A 16866-nucleotide genomic window follows, 5' to 3' on the forward strand; every position below is an offset into this window, starting at 1 on the left:
AAACTCATTAATAGCAATTGTATTTGGGATGCATAACTTACATTTAAACTTTTGTGAAGATAAATTATTTAGGTTACTTACTTTTTGAAGGCTTGATTGCTGTATCATTTGGTGATTGTTCCTCTTTGACCATGAACTTACTGGAACTAGAAACCTGGCTATGTACTGGAGTAAGGTAGATATGCTCCACTCGGCTCTTCAGCTCATTTGTGTATTTGTTTCCAAAGAGCTCATTGTTTTCCAGATTTGTGAAATATTCGTAGCTTGGAGCTACTGATGCAAGTCCGGTTTTGTTTAACAGATTCTTCCTTCTTTCTTGGCTGACAAATGCAAATGTTTGCCCAACAAATACCATTGTTTGGCGGCATGCCGTGATCACCTGCTCAAGTACACTGGCAAGTTCGTTAGCAGATTGTGAACTTTGCACCTTGGAGCTCAATTCATGGTTATTTGTTGCTACAAACAGGGGACCTACACATTCCAGCAGTCTATTCTGAATCTCTTGCAAAAGCGGATCTTCATGTTGTACAAGATCATCCAGCGCTTTCCTGCATGTAATGATATTCTTCCTTCTCAGCAGAGACACAAAAGAATTATCTATCACAGGGCACGTGAGGCCCAGATGTGCTGCTGATGATGACTGACAGATATCCTGATGCTGTTGCGACATCAAGCACCGGAAAGCTAAGACTACCTTAGAGTAAGTATCTGTATTGGAATCAAACTTTTTTTTAACAGAATGGTCAACACTCTGAAAACCAGCCCACTTTATTATTTGTTGCTCCAGATCCATTTGATTACCTGTAGTGGTAGATATATTCCCCAGTGACTGCAAATGAGAAGAGTCAGAGGATACATTTCTGTAGGTGGCCACTGGCGCACTAGATATGGAAGACCCTGCCAAACCAGCAGGGGCTGTCCCCAGAAGGCCAGGACCTGACCCTAGTAAGGCAGGCGATGTTCCTGGAATCCCGGGGGCAACTCCCAGGAGCCCGGGAGCTATCCCTAGGAGGCCAGGTGCTACCCCTAGAAGACCAGGTGCAGTCCCAAGGAGGCCAGGGGCTCTCCCTAGAAGGCCACGTCGTGCTGGAACCTTGGGACGCTTAAGCAAAGGTGCTCTTGTACCTTTAGGAGGACCATGTAAAGAACGACTTCTTTTGGAAACATCCGTGCTTTTGTGACTATAACTCTGCTGATTCAAATGAGGTGTATAATCCTCATCTCCATGGAACCCAAGTGTAGGTGCATCGGTCTGGTAAGCAGAAGAATCCCTTTGAGGGGAATCCCTAGATGAGTTGCTCCAAGATGTGTGAGAGGGGTCATTTTTACTAGCTTTCATACGCCGAGCATTATCAATAACATTACTTAATAATTTGTATAACTCTGCATCAGGTGCCTTCACGGGACTTCCCGTTGTGGGTTTTGATCCCTGATCCCCAGTCTTATGGCCAGGGCTCCAGGATCGCCTGCGTGATTCTAAATGCCCTGACTTAGCAACAGGATTTTGGGATCTATTATATGAACCGTGACTATCTCTGCCATCAGGACTTTGGGATCTCCTGTAGAATTGGTAATCTCTCGAGTCATCAACTGAACTCTGAGACTGCCAATTACTTGGGCTTCTGTATGATTCTGGTCGATCTCTAGACTCAGCAGGGCTCGCTGATCTCTGGTAAATCCCATATCCTCTCCTGGCATCACTGTCACTTGAATTTGCTGGCCTGCCAAACAATCCTGCATCCCCACCGGTGTCAGTGGGATTCCTCAAATCGTTGTACTGTGAATGGCAATCATCTCTATCGTCATGATCCAAGAAATTGTCTCTGGATGAAGAAGTGTAAGTAGCATCATCGTAATATCTTCTATTGCTTTCGGAATGCATATCAGCCTGATTGGACACATTCCTCCATCTCTCCGACCTGTGAGATGGAGATTCATAGTAATCGTATGCCAGCTCATCATACTGTGAATTTTCTTCATAAGATTCCCTGGGATATCGCCTTGGTGCATAGTTGTGCATTTCTTCAATGGCAGAGGAGGGAAGAAAGGAAGAAAAAAAGTGTTTAGCTTTTTTATCAAAATGAAAAAAAAAACTCTTTAAAAAGTTGCAATCTATATTTCATGTAAAAGCTAATGTATCAGTGATCAGTGGGCATGCTGATAACATCACCAAGATCAGGAAGATATGATGAGTTCTTAAACCACAAAATGCACCTAATTGACTGCTTTTTGTAAATCTGACATAATCCAAGAGATGCAAGCAAGACAAACAGGATCACTTGTTCTATCAATGGGCACGTGTTGTCATTTGGAAATCAACAAGTGATAAGCATCCAAGAGAGAGAGTCAATGTCTTTTGTCCAATGGACTCAAGCATATATAGTGTATGGAAGTGTGGTGCCCCGGCACAATCCTGTTTGTTCAAATTGAGGAACGAGGCCTGGAGAAACACAACTTTAGACAAAGATATCCAGGAGTATACTGAGCCAAGATACACTGGCCATTAATACCTAAAACAGAATTCAACAGACTAGATCCTGTAGTTAATTGCTCTCTCCTTTGTAATTCCCAGATAGCACTGTGCAAGTCCAGAGGCAGAGGTGTACATTCCTTCATTTCCAACATGGTGATGTGGTTCAAATTATGCTTTGGCTAAAAGCAGAATACGTAGCTGCTGAAAGTCATCTTCCAGATCAATCCACACAGGTAAGCCAAACACAAGAATTCTGAGAAGTTCAGTCTTGAAAAGCAGACCAAAATTCAGGTTCCTCAAGATAACTCAGTTCCTGGAATCTCTCTTGGATCCACAAGAAAAGCCAAATATGCTCTTCACAATATCATGGTAGCATAACTAAGACTTGCATTAACAAGACTAACTGGAAGTATGAAATTTCAGTCCAATATGTCCTATTGTGGGGTGGCACTAATGAAAAGATAATTGATGTTTGCATGGTACATTTCAATACCCGAGGATTTCTCAAAGCACTTTATGACTAATTAAGTACATTTGATATGTCATTTGCAGTAATTTCAGATAAACTGTACCAATCATGTCGAACAAAGCCTCAAGTAATAACATGACAATCACCTGATAATGTTTCATTGATGTTGTTAAGAGATAAATATTAGCCAGGACACCATAGAGAACTGTTGTGGGGAATATTTTAATATCAGTCAAGAGTACAGGTGGGCCTCAATTCAATACCGCATCAGAGAGATGGCACTTTTGATTGTATAATACCAAGAAGGTGATGTGTTAAATCCTACATGATCAGTACAAAATTCAAAAGTTGCCATTGATTATTCTTGGCAGATTCAAATTTTACGTGAGGAAGAAATATACAATGTAGAACAAGCAAGGTGATCTAGTCAGAAAAAGGTAAATGCAAACATGAGAGAGAGATAAGTTACCAGATCTTCTTCATTCCTGGAGCAAGGTGTGCTTTGGAAATATTCAATCATCCTCAATTTGATGTTAAAAAACTTGAATTGAAATTGAATCCCAGGATGTTCCACAGCATTTTGCAGCCAACACAATTGTTGTATTAATCGCTGTTTTAATGTAGGTAGCCATCCTTGTAATGTAGGAAATGTGGTAGCCATTTTGTGTGAAGCTTAACTTGCTACACATTTAGAACAGCAATCTTCTTTTAAGTTTCAAACTAAATGTATCTATAATCAAGTCTTCCAATGAATTAGTTACAGTACGCCTCCCTATTGTGAGGAATCTGCAATAACATTTATAGGTTGTAAAATCTTGCTATTTTCCCAAGGAAATAATCTGGTCTATGAAACATTTTTTCTATGATCCCCTTTCAATCCACCTGCTTAACTGGATCTCACTAATTTTAAACTTCCCTTTTTCCTCTGTAAAGCAACTGTGTACAGAGTAACCAAATGCACTATGAGAACAAGGACAGCTAACTCTGCCTGCCAATCAAATCAGAATAAAGACCCGAGGAACACATGTCAAAGTTGCTGGTGAACGCAGCAGGCCAGGCAGCATCTCTAGGAAGATGTACAGTCGATGTTTCGGGCCGAGACCCGAGGAAATGGACATTAGGTAGGACCAGGAAAATGAGCCAGAGAAGGATTACATAAATAGATGAAAACACGGTTCGTCATAAAATTTATGATTGATATATAACATCACTGTACTTGGGGAGGAATAAACAAACTCATATGCACTATTTGAACACAAGAAGAAAAATGTCAGATTTAGGATTTACTATGATTGCTGTACATCAAGGAGAGGCAGGCCCTCTTTGCCACTGAGCAGAATGCAGTAAGCTGCAGATATGGCTGATTGCAGACTACTTTTCATTGATTGGTAGTATGACATCTGAAAAGCAGAGGAAATAAATGGAAACAAGGAACTGGATGTGCACACAGGACATAAGGGTGTGTGTGTGTGTTGGGGGGAGGGGAGTGGAAAGAGGCAGAAAAGAAAGCAGAGATGGAGACACATGCATGTGAAAGAAATTCCAGAATTGAAGTGCATGCAATAGTTAAAAGAGCTGCTTCATTGTAGCGGGAGGTAAAATATCAGGATAATGAATCAAGGCAAAGGAATCCTTGTTAATGTCAAAGAAACATGAATGTGTATGATAGTAAAGGGTGCGGGGTCACCTCTGTTCGCTATCATTTAAAATTTACTATACAGGGGGCCACCATTTAGCTCAACATACCAGCTGAAAAACTGCTGTACAATCTAGTCCCATCTTCAATACCAGGTCTATAGTCATGACTCTTTAAGTACACATCCATGTCTTAAATATGACAAATGTTTCTGCCTCTATCATCTCTGCAGCAGTGAGTTCCAGCCTGATACCACCTTTGTGTGAAAAGTTGTTTCCTTCGCTAATCCAATTACTTTAAATCTGCTGTATACCTCTAGATTTTGACCCTTTCTCTTAAGAAAACTAGGCCCTTCCTATTTACTTTAGAAGGTCCCTCATAACTTTATCTAACTCAAATGAAATCTCCCTTCCACCTCATCTATTCTAAAGAATAAAATTCTTTCTTCCTCAAAACTACAACTTTCCAGTGCTAGCAACATCCTCAAACATCTTCTGCACCCTCTCCAGTGCAGTGAAACCTTTCTGGTCAGTTGACCTGAACTATACACTGTATTTAAGCTCCTGCCAAGTTATTGTATACAAATCATAAGCATAAATTCCTTTCACTTGGCTAAAATTGAGAAATCATCCTGTTTGCCCTTCTAGTCAACTTACTGAACTGTGATCCAAAGATCTGCACGTGCGTACACACACTCCAAGGTTCCTTTGTTCTTTCACACCAATGAATATCTTTTCATTTATTGTGTATTCCCCTGCATTGTTGCATCTCTTCAAAAGCACTGCTCACACTTCTCTGAATGAAGTTCTACTTACCATTTTTCACTTGATTTGATCAATCATTTATACCTCTATGCAGTCTAATGCCTTCCTATGTAATTCATTGCAAAAAAGCCCCACTCCAAAATCTCTTGTTACAAAAGACAGTGAAAACATAACCAAAAATGGAATTTTGACAATCTGATGCATAGTGACATATTCAGCTCAGCTGCCCTTCACTTTAGTTACTCACCTAATGATGAGGGTTAACAGCAGTTAGTCAAATCTAGGGTGAAAAGATGCGCCAGAAAATGCAAGCAGCAAGCATCCAAATTTCCGTTTTAAGACAAATATTATCACATAAGGATAAGTAAAACTGTAGAAGCAATCGGCAACAGCCTGAGGGATATTTGTACCAGGCAAAGGCTTGCAGCAAGGAAAATACACTGAAAATATTTAGATCCATATTGATTTCTCCTGGTATTAGTATGTGACTCTTGTAAGATCATTCATCGGTGCTTGGAGGTTTATGGTAGAGAGAGTTTCTCCCTTCTGCTGCCTGCTATCAGGGACTATCGGGAGTCGATCAGAACTTTGAGACTTTTTTTTTACTGTTCCTATGGTCTGTTCTTTATCAAATTATGGTATTGTTTTGCACTGCTGTAACTATATGTTATAATTATGTGGTCTTGTCAGTGTTAGTCTTTGGTTTGTCCTTTTTTTTGTGATTATCACTCTGGAAGAATATTGTATCATTTCTTAATGCATGCATGCATTTCTAAATGACAATAAATGAGGACTGAATGTCCTCATAATCTAATCTAATCCGGCTATTAATGATTGGATGCTGGATGCAGTGGTCAATCATGAGATTACAATCTTACAAAGAATGACCATTCCACCTGCTAAATCTACATTTGCTCCTCTATACAACATTTATGCTCCTCTATACAACATTTAGTAAACCACTCTCTATCCCCACTGTTCCTTTGTATCACTCGATTTTCTTTCGTATTCATCTAACTTATTCCTGAATCTATTTTTATCACTCCATGAGGCAGCATGTTACAAACTCTGATCACTTCTTATGAATGATGCTTTGTCTTTGTGTTTCATCACGCACTAGTATCAAATACCTAAACCTACAGCATCTGATAATCAACCCTTAAAACAAACATTTTTCTTTTCTCAATCTGAAGTCATCATGATTATGTCTGCCTTAAATATACCCAGTAACTTGGCCTCCACAGCTGCCTGTGGCAACAAATTCCACAGATTCACCACTCTCTAGCTAAAAAAATTCTTCCTCATCTCCATTCTAAAAGGAAGTCTTTCAATTCTGAGGCTGTCTTTGACTCCCCCACCATAGGAAACACCCTTTCCACACCTTCCTCTACCTTTCTCTGATAGAAAATAATGCCTCTTGGCTTTGACCAGAAGCTGAAGTAACAAAAAAAATCATAGAAAATGTATGCTTCAGTTGAAAAACAGCTACTTAGTCTAATCCTACTATCTAGTACTAGGTCTATAATCCTGCAGGTTAAGGCTCTTCAAACTTGTATTCAATAATATTTTAAAAATGTGATGAGGGTTTCTCTACCATGCTTTCAAACACACAATTCCATATCCCAATAAGTTATTTCATCTTCTTTTAATAATTGCATAAATTCTAAATTTTTGAATTTTGGTCTAGAGTCTCAGGGAATAAGGCACTTCTTACTTATTTTATCAAAACCTCTCATAATTTTCCACAATTCTCCTTTTTGCCACCTAAGAAAACAACCCCAACCTATCCAACCAACACATTGTTAAAATGTTCTGGTACTTGCAACATCCTTGTAGATCTACAGTTTCTCCAGTATAATCACATATTTCCTTACATGTAGTGACCACATTGTAAACAATGCTTCAGATAAAGCCTAAGATGATAGCATACAACTCTAGCATGAACCCCCTTGCTCCCCGGTAGAGAAATCCTCGTCACGTTTTGAAAAAAAAATTAGATGTGAATTCAAAGAGCCTTACTTCCCTGGTGTGGCGTGGCAAATGATCTACAGGATAATAAGAATGAGCTAACAGTAAAGTATTAATCTAACAAAATGCTAAATTTGAAAATTAAATGTAGATTTAATTTTCTAAACGATGTTTAAGTTTTGTAAGCTAATTAAAAAATACAAAATTGCCACGTATGAGACTTTTCTTTCCCAGCCAATTTTTTTGAACAAAATGGCTTCAAGAGAACCCCCCCTTTTTAAAATGGTCACAGATATCACCAGTTTCATGAAATCTCTTTACGAAAAGCTACATCTCAATCTAGATCTGTAGAAGAGCCAAGTAAGTGTTACATAAAATGCTTGCCACACTTCCCCATTTATCTAGCTTCACTATAATGAAAATATCAATTAGCTTTGGATAAATTAATTAAATTCAAGCACCAATTATAGAGATCAATTTTCTAAATTCTAAGTAAGTTGAAATATGCACTTTAAGTCTAATTTACAATTTAAAGACACTCGAGCTGGTCAGGTCTACCAACTACAACCACTGAACATCACATTCTACATGGATGGACAAGATCAGCTACAGGATCCTTTGACAGGAAATGATCACGAAGAAAACCATCTAGAAAGGCGGAAAGAAAACATTTACCTCTTTGAAAACACAAAACGAAAAGTAATCTGAAATCCCTTTCACCACAGATTACAGTTATTTAATGATTGCTTTCAAACAGAATTTACTAATCAGCTGGCTTTCACTCCAGCTGACAGCATATTCTGCTTCATTACCCCATCAGCACACTTTTCTATACATTCCACTCATACATACTGATCTATGTTTCTCTCAAATGCACAGGTTATTTGTATCAAACCTTGCACATGAATGTGAGAGCTGGTTACTAAGAGATTACCAAGAGATTTTGGCAGTTCAATGAAACGCAATTTGAAAATTTGAAGCATTGAACCGCCAAAATCTCTTAGTAATATTGTTACTGAGCCACGCAGGTGAAGCAATTTATCACTGTATAACACTGAGGAAAAAAAAACCAGATCCACATGACAGCAAATCATGAAATTCCATAAATTCTATTATTGATTTTAAGCCTTACAGTTCAGGTAGTACATTTAAACATAGAATACTCTTGCACATCAAAGGCTTTGTAAGTCAGACTTTCATTGGCAGTGGGAGTAACTTCAATGAGGTCTGGAAAGATAGTCCAGAATTTCAAGTGCCTTATTTTTCCACATGTAACAATTCCACCTACGTACATAATTCAGCTTATTAAAGAACAAGAGGCACCTGAATGTCCTTGAGAACATGGCTATAGTGGAAATTATTTTAGCCTAAAGATACTCTTACTGCAGTTTGACATCCTATAATAGATGCCATCATTGATTTTTGTTGACTATTTGAATGTAAAATCTACGTCCTAACAAAAATGTCAATGGTAACATCAATAAGACAATTATTAAACAGAACCACTGAGAAGGATCAGCCTTGAAAGGAACGAAGAAAATCTTCCACATACACAAAGAACTTCAACTTAAGTTGCAGAACATTTTTCACATACACATTAGATACTAATAATGTTAAGAATTTTCCATTATTCCTTTTGTTCTGTTGAACTTATTAAAGGCTAAGACCATCATTGGAAAGCATTTCAACAAAATGCTTATCAATCTTGAGATGTTTACTGTGATCAGTCTAGGAGCATCATTCTGGTTAGATTCGACAGGGAGAGGGTGTATTCACTAATTGTCTCAGAACCTTTCACATTCTTGGATTACCTTGGAGTCTTCAGGAACAGAAAATCCCCTGAACATATTTATAGGCATCTTTGGATGAAACACATAGTAGGTGATTAAAATAATAGCCTCCATATTATTTGGTTTGTCTTTTTAAATTAAATACTGGATTGATTTTGGAGCAGGCAAAATGCTGTTCTAGGGAAGTGGTTACACGCTGTAATATATACAACCACAGCTGGCATCCCAACACGGCAATGCCAGACATTTTTTCTAAATTGTTCCAGTTACCGAGGGCAGCATTGAGACCCCCTCCCCACAGTCCAAATTAAAGAACATCCAATCCTTTCCTCACAAGTGAAGATTTATTGGCTTCTGGTCACTTGCGAATCAGGATATCAGGGACTAATTGGGTTTCTTTTTCAGACCTCAAGGTCCACAGATCAGGGCTCTGCTGCGCCCTGATCCCACTGGCTTTGGTGAATCGGGCCTTTGCCCAACACTGGGCCTCGGTTGCCCCTGGTTACCACGAACAGGCCCAGTCTGTCATCAGACCTGTTTCATAAAGCTGCTGATTCAGCGAAGTTACCGACAACTCCATTCACAGCTTAAATCTATCATGGTATGCAGCATACCAAATAGGAAGTTCGATTGTTTCCCCCTCAGCACCCCTTTTCCTCCCCCACCTCAGCCCCACAAACCTGGACAAAACCTCTCCTCCATTGCTGATGTTGACGTCACTTCCGTTACCATCGGAAGTATCTCTGTTGCATTCTGAAATAACTTCCCACAAAAATTAATATTTTAAAGTTAGTTCTTTCTTCAATTAATACATAATTTTATGCTTTGTATATATTCACAAGAACAGTATTCTTGTTTCCCTATATTAAACATAAATGTTGCAGCTTTATCTCTAATTCTGCTTGGAGATTAGTGTTATATTAAACTACAATTTCCTACGCATCTTGCGCAGGCAGAGAGTCAGTTTCCGGTCACATGGACGTTATGGAGCTGTTATCCGGTAGTGACGTCAGAATAATATGAAGCCATGGCGATGGAAGGCGATTCAGGTTGGTTTTGGGAATGCTTCTTGGGTAGACGCGAGTTCTGGGGTAGACGCGTCAGAATTGTGGAAAATATTTCTCATTAACCAAATTCGTCGCCTTTCTTATAATTGAAGGAGGAGGCATTAGCCGGAATTCCGATTCCTTCGCTGTCCTCAAAAGGCAGGCAATTCGGTTAATCCCAGTTATTGAGTGGGGAGGTATTGTATGTAATTTAGCATTTTTGACATAATTAAATCTCTTAACTTAATTTTTTTCCTCTTCGTTATACCCTTTCTACTGAATTTATGATGTTAATAGGGACTAACTGGAGGTACTCGGTGGGTCAGGTAGCATTTGTGGGAGGAAAGGAATTGACATTTCGGGTTGAAAACCTGGGTCCTGCTACTGCCTGACTCACTAAGTTCCTCCAGCAGATTCTTGTTGCTCTAGATTCCAGCGTACGTTTTCTCTTGTGTCCCAGTTGCTAATTGGGAATTGGTTCCTGTCCGTTCTGTCATTGATTCACTTTTTCAGGCTTTGACTTTGCAAGACCAAAAAAAACCCAGAATCACCTAGTTTCGCGTTTCTACATCGTGCTAGTCATTCCCCTTTATCCTAATAAAACACTTTCTCATTCTCCCTTGTTCATGATTGTGGATGGCAGAATTGGTTGTATTTTATACTTGCACTTTTCAAAGAAATTGTTCTTATGTTAGCAAAATAAATAACCTTTATGAAATAGCAAATCTTTTCATGTTCAGTTGAGAGGTTACATACGCAATTTGTCTTTGTACTTTACAGCATTTAGCTGCCATATTGCATTTCCTCTGCAAAAGGCTATTGGTGCATTTGGTGTTTTACAGAGACCTGGTACCAATGCTTGCTCATTGAAAGAGTTGACTGATTTTAGTTCCCCAAATAAAAATCTTGTTTTTATTTTCCTTTCCTGCAGTGCATTCCAGATCACAATAGTTAACTTTAGTCTCCTTTAATTTTTGTGTCATCAACTTTAGTCGATGTCCTTTGATTTACGGCCCCTGCTGCTGGTTGTTAGGAAGTATTATGAAAATAATTTAACATTTTGAACTTCTCTGTGAGCTGTTGATTCTCTGCTCCAAGGAAAACAAGCCAAACTTTTCCATCGTTTCATCCCTGCAGATAGAGCCCCTTTAGCCCAACTAGTCCATGCTGACCAAGATTCCCATCCAAACCAGCCTCATTTCCCTCTGTTTAGCCTGTATCCCTGTAAGTATTTTCTGTCCATGTACCTGTTCAAGTATCATTTAAATGTCATTCATGTATCTGCCTCACCCACTTCTTCTGGCAGCTCATTCCATACACTGACCATTCACTGGGTGAAAAAGTTGCCCCTCATTCCTATTAAATCTCTCTGCTCTCACCTTAAACCATATTCTTGATTCCTGAACCCAGTTGAAAAAGGCTCTGCATTTATCCTATTTACGGCCTGCACCCCCCTCCCCATAATTTTATACACCTGTAAGATCACTCCTTACTCTCTTCTGCTCTAGTGAAAATAAATTGCAACCTGCTCAGCTTTTTTCCATAACTCAGGCCCTCAAGTCCCAGCAACATCTTTGCAGATCCCTTTTGCACTCTTTCCAACTTGATGACATCTTTCCTGTGGTAGGTTGATCAAACCTGCACACAACATTCCAAACGTGGCCTCACCAACTGCAACATAACATTCTAACTTCTATACTCCGTGTCTTGACGGGGTGAAGACCAGCATACCAGAAGCTGCCTTCACCACCCTGTCTACTTGTGATGCCACCTTCAGGAAAGTGTGTACAAGTACTCCTCAGTCCCTCTGTTCTACAACACTACCTCGGACTCTACTGTTTACTGTGAAAGTTCTACCCTCATTATTCTTCCCAAAATGTATCAGAATCAGGTTTATTATCACTGGCATGTGACATGAAATTTGTTAACTTAGCAGCAGCAGTTTAATGCAATACATAATCTAGCAGAGAAAAAAATAAAAATAATAGTAAATAAACAAGTAAATCAATTACGTATATCGAATAGATATAAAAAAGTGCAAAAACAGAAATATTAAAAAGAAAGTGAGGTAGAGTCCAAAGAGTACCTGCCTCTACCACTTTCTCTGGCAGCTCATTCCAGACACTGATTGCCCTCTGTGTGGAAAAAATTTGTCATCTAGTCCCCTTTAAATCTTTCCCCTCTCACCTTAAATCTATGCATGCCAGTTTTATATTCCCCAGCCTGCGAAAAAGGCACAGTAATCACGTTATCCATGCACGTCAATTTTATATAAAATGGAGTCCCATTAATTGGGACACATCAGGACCAGTACATTTTGGCCCAATTAGCCGGTTTCATGGAAATAGTTTAAAAAAGTATGAAAAAGACAAGCTATCATTTAAATGAGTAACAAGTTATTTATTTAAATGAAATACCAAACAAATTAGAACACTACCATTCTTGTTATAGTATTATAAATCTGTGTGCTAGTTCCCAATAGTTATCGACAGAAGAATTCTTCCAGTGTATACTGCCGTGATCTTTTGATTGGCTGTAAATGAACAAGTCAGTGTAAACACCTAGTGCAGCTAATGGATTGTCTTTATTGCCTTCCTGCATGAAGTAGTGTCGTAATCCAGCAATAAATTTCCTGGCATCCTCTGTAGTCACTAGCTCAAGTTTAGATATGTCATCTTCTTCATTTTCCTCATCTTCATATTCCCCCACCCCCTGATGTTTTGATACTATGTTTTGATTATTGCATTCTCCAAATCTTCATTTTCATTGTAACATTCAAGATGACTGTCAATAACTTTCAAATTCTTTGTAGGTCTTAACTTGTTGAAGTAGTGAAATCATTTCATTTTCACACCTTGCAACTTCAAACTGGAATGCTTGAAACCACAAAGAGCAAAATAGTACTGAATTGTCTTATTGCTTATTTCTAGCCATCTCTCAGTGACTAACTGTACTGCCTATAAAAGGTTAACTCTTGCACTCGTTTCCTTGTCTGTCAGTAGATTTTGTTCAATTGCTCCGAGAATGAGGTTCACCAACCTTTCACTGTGCAAAGTCGTCCTGAAACGTTCTAATTAGGGTGCGCTGCATAATTGTCAACAAGCAGTAGAATTTGTCTTGATTTCCACTGTAGCTCCATATCCATGTCAGAATAGCATAACACAAGCACACCCAATCGACATTATTTAAAATTATTCACTCTATGCATGGTGTAGCGACTAACGGCCACACAAGTGCATGCAACTGACACTAATTAGAAACTGCTGGCAACAGTTTCTGTCCCAATTAAGTGGCACAGTGTCCCAAATAAATGAAGGGAATCTCAGCTATTTTCTAGATTAGATTTTGTTCTTTAAGAGTTGTCTTAAATAAGCAGCTTCCCTGATTAACCAATGGCCCAGTTAACCGGACGGAATCCACTATACCTGAATGAAGTCACCCCTTACCCTCCTGCACTTCAAGGATAAGGCAGCTTCCTATCAAGTCTTTCCATATAACTGGTGACATCCTTGTGAATTTTTTCTGCATTCATCCTGCTTAAAGTTATCTTTTTTTTTATATAGGTTAATAATAAGAACTGTAGACAATACTTTAACTGTGGTCTTATCAAGCTCTTGCATGGTTGTATCACGAAGCTCCAACTCTTAGACTCATTGCCTTGACTGATGAAGCAAATGTATCTGATGCTTTCTTCATGACTCTGTGTAGCTGTGTTGCCACTTTCAGGAAACCACAATGGTGCTAGAACTCTAGAATTTTCTCTATTTCTGCATAAATATGACTGAAAGTGTAATCAGATCTTTACTTAAATCCTAAAACTAGATAAAGAGAACACACATAAATTACAAAAAACATTTTTATTCATTTATTAAGAAAAATGATCCAATATTACATGTATTTGTTGGAAAAAGTATGTGAACCTCTCGGGTAATGCCTTCTACAAAAGCTATTTGGAGTCGTGTGTTCCAATCAATGAGATGAGATTGGAGGTGTGGGTTGTAGTGGTGCCCTGTCCTATAAAAAAGACACACAAAGCCAGGTTACTGACAGAGCCTGCTCTTCTCAAGAAAGATCTGTTTATGTGCATCATGCCTTGATCAAAACAACTTTCAGAGGACCTTAGGTGAAGAATTGTGGAGATGCATGAAGCTGGAAAAGGCTGCAAAAGCTTTTCCTGTGTGTTCATCAATCCGCAGTAAGAGAAATTGGCTACAAATGGAGGAAATTCAGTACTATTGCTACTCTCCCTAGGAGTGGGCGTCCTGCAAAGATCACACCAAGGGCACAACGTGCAATGCTGAAGGAGGTGAAAAAGAAACCAAAAGTAATAGCAAACGACCTGCAGAAATCTCCAGAACTTGTTCTTGTATCCACTATAAGAAAAACACTGAAAAAGAATGTTTTCGTGGAAGGACACCAAAGAGGAAGCCACTGCTCTCCAACAAAAAACATTGCTGCACATCTCAAGTTTGCAAAAGACCACCTAGATATCCCACGATGCTTCTGGGACAACATTCTGTGGACAGTTGAGACAAAAGTATTTGGTGGAAATGCACACCACTATTTTTGTAGGAAAAAGGGCACCAACACCAACACCAAAATCTCATCCAACTGTGAATCATGGTAGAAGGAGCATTATGGTCTTTGGCTGCTTTGCTGCCTCAGGGCCTAGTCAGCTTGCAAGTATTGAGGGAACAATTCAAAATTGTATCAAGACATTTTACAGGGGAATGTCAGGGTAGCAGTCTGTCACTGGAAGCTTAATGGAAGTTGGATAATGCAACAAGACAATGATCTGAAAGATGAGTAAATCAACAGTAGAATGGTTAAAAAGAAAAATTGTGTTTGGAATGGCCGAGTCAAAGTCCTGACCTTAATCCTATAAAAGTGTTGTGGAAGGACCTGAAGCAAGCAGTTCGTGCAAGGAAGCCCACCAGCATCCCAGAGTTGAAGCAGTTTTGTAAGGAGGAATGGCCTAAAATTCCTCCAAGCCGATGTGCAGGACTGATCAACAGTTTCCGGATACATTTGGTTGAAGTCATTGCTGTACAAGGGGGTCACACCAGTTACTGAAAGCAAAGGTGTACATGCTTTTTCCAGCAAATACATGTACAATTGGATCATTTTTCTCATTTAATAAATGAACAAGTATGTTTTTTTTGTGCTTAATTGAGTTTTCTTCATCTGGTTTTAGGACGTGCATGAAGATCTGATCACATTTTAGGTCATATTTATACAGAAATAAAGAAAATTCTACAGGATTCACAAACCTTCTCACACCACTGTATATACTTGTACCCCTAAATTTCTCTGTTTCACAACATTCTTCAAGACCCAGCTGTTTACTGGGTACCTTACCAAAATGTAACAGTTTGCACTTGGTTGAGTTAAATTTGGTCTGTTATTTCATGGTCCTCTTTCCCAATTGTTCTTGATCCCATTGAATCTTCATAATCCACTGTCCTCTGTACCAACAGATTTGGTATTATCTGCAAACTTATGTGGTAGCTACCTTCGTCTCCAAACCATTACTACAGATGACGAACAGCCCCAACCGCCCCCCTCATCCCCCCGCAGCACCCCACCGGTCATAGGCCTTCAATGTGAAAAACAGCACTCCATTATCACTGTCATTTGCAACCAAGCCAATTTTCTATCTAATTGGCTAGCTCACCCTGAATTCCATGTATTCTAGCATTCTGGACCAGCCTCCCATGCAGTATTTACTCAAGTCTTATGTATGCAATGTCTACTGCTCTGTCCTCACCAGCCCTCTTGGTCACCTCTTCAAAAAAAAACACTCCATCAAATTCACAAGACATGGATCTCCCATGCAAAAAGCCATTCTGGCTATCCCTAATCAGTCTTTGCCTTTCCAAGTGCTGGTAGATCCTGCCTGTCAGAGTCTTCTTCAGTAACATTCTTGCCGCTACTGTTGGGCTCACCGGCCTGCTGCTCTCTGTCTTGTCCTTGTAGTCCGTCGTAAATAAAGACACAGCATTAGCCATCCTCCACTGGTCCAGTATCCCAATGGTGCTAATGATGATACAAATACAGGTGTCTCCTGCTTTTCGAACATTCGCTTTACGAAACCTCAGTTACGAAAGACCTACATAGTACCGTTTTCGCTTTCAGAAGGTGTTTTCACTGTTACGAAAAAAATTGAGCGCATGATAAAAAGCAGCGCGCGCCCCGAGCAGCCGTTCTCCCCGAATTTGGAACAGCATTCTCGCCAGCATTGCTTTAACAGGAGCCTGTGAGCAGTCATGTGCAAGATGAGTTCTATGGTGTCGGAAAAGCCTGAAAGAGCTTGTAAGGGTGTTACACTTAGTGTAAAACTAGACATAATTAAGCGTTTCGATCGTGGTGAACGAAGCAAGGACAAAGTGAGTTTGGCTTGTGGAAGCTGACGAAGATGATGTTGAAGAGGTTTTGGCATCCCATGACCAAGAACTGATAGATGAAGAGCTGATGCAATTGGAGGAGGAAAGGATAAAAATCAAAACCAAATGAGTAATGATAAAGTACGACTTTAATTTTGAAAGGGTACGTAGGTTTAGGGGACATTTGCAAGATTCTTTGAGTCCTTACACAGAACTGTATGATAGAAAAATGCGCGAGGCTCAGCAGTCAAGCAAGCCTTCCACATCAGCCACAGCAGGTGACGAACTTCGACCTTCCAACATCGAGACGGGCAGTCAAGGGAGAAGATGAGCTGCC

The 16866-nt window shown here is 39.5% G+C and overlaps 2 protein-coding genes across 2 annotated transcripts in view; one reads left to right on the forward strand and one right to left on the reverse strand.

Annotated features, from left to right (window-relative positions):
• The window catches only part of LOC140188338 (SURP and G-patch domain-containing protein 2-like), a 37875-nt gene extending 28056 nt beyond the window's left edge, over positions 1-9819 (reverse strand). The window contains exons 1-2 of the mRNA XM_072244498.1: positions 9781-9819; positions 82-2022 (exon numbers count right to left, since the gene is read on the reverse strand). Coding sequence (XP_072100599.1) covers positions 82-2022; positions 9781-9802 — 1963 coding nt within the window. The 5' untranslated portion in view covers positions 9803-9819. The remainder of the gene's footprint in view (positions 1-81; positions 2023-9780) is intronic.
• Positions 9820-10078: 259 nt separating this feature from the next.
• Positions 10079-16866, forward strand: part of sugp1 (SURP and G patch domain containing 1) — a 35890-nt gene continuing 29102 nt past the window's right edge. Inside the window, exon 1 of the mRNA XM_072244692.1 lies at positions 10079-10149. Within this exon, the coding sequence (XP_072100793.1) occupies positions 10128-10149 (22 nt within the window). The 5' untranslated portion in view covers positions 10079-10127. The remainder of the gene's footprint in view (positions 10150-16866) is intronic.

Source organism: Mobula birostris, chromosome 26 (assembly GCF_030028105.1).
Source record: "Mobula birostris isolate sMobBir1 chromosome 26, sMobBir1.hap1, whole genome shotgun sequence".
Lineage (NCBI taxonomy): Eukaryota > Metazoa > Chordata > Chondrichthyes > Myliobatiformes > Myliobatidae > Mobula > Mobula birostris.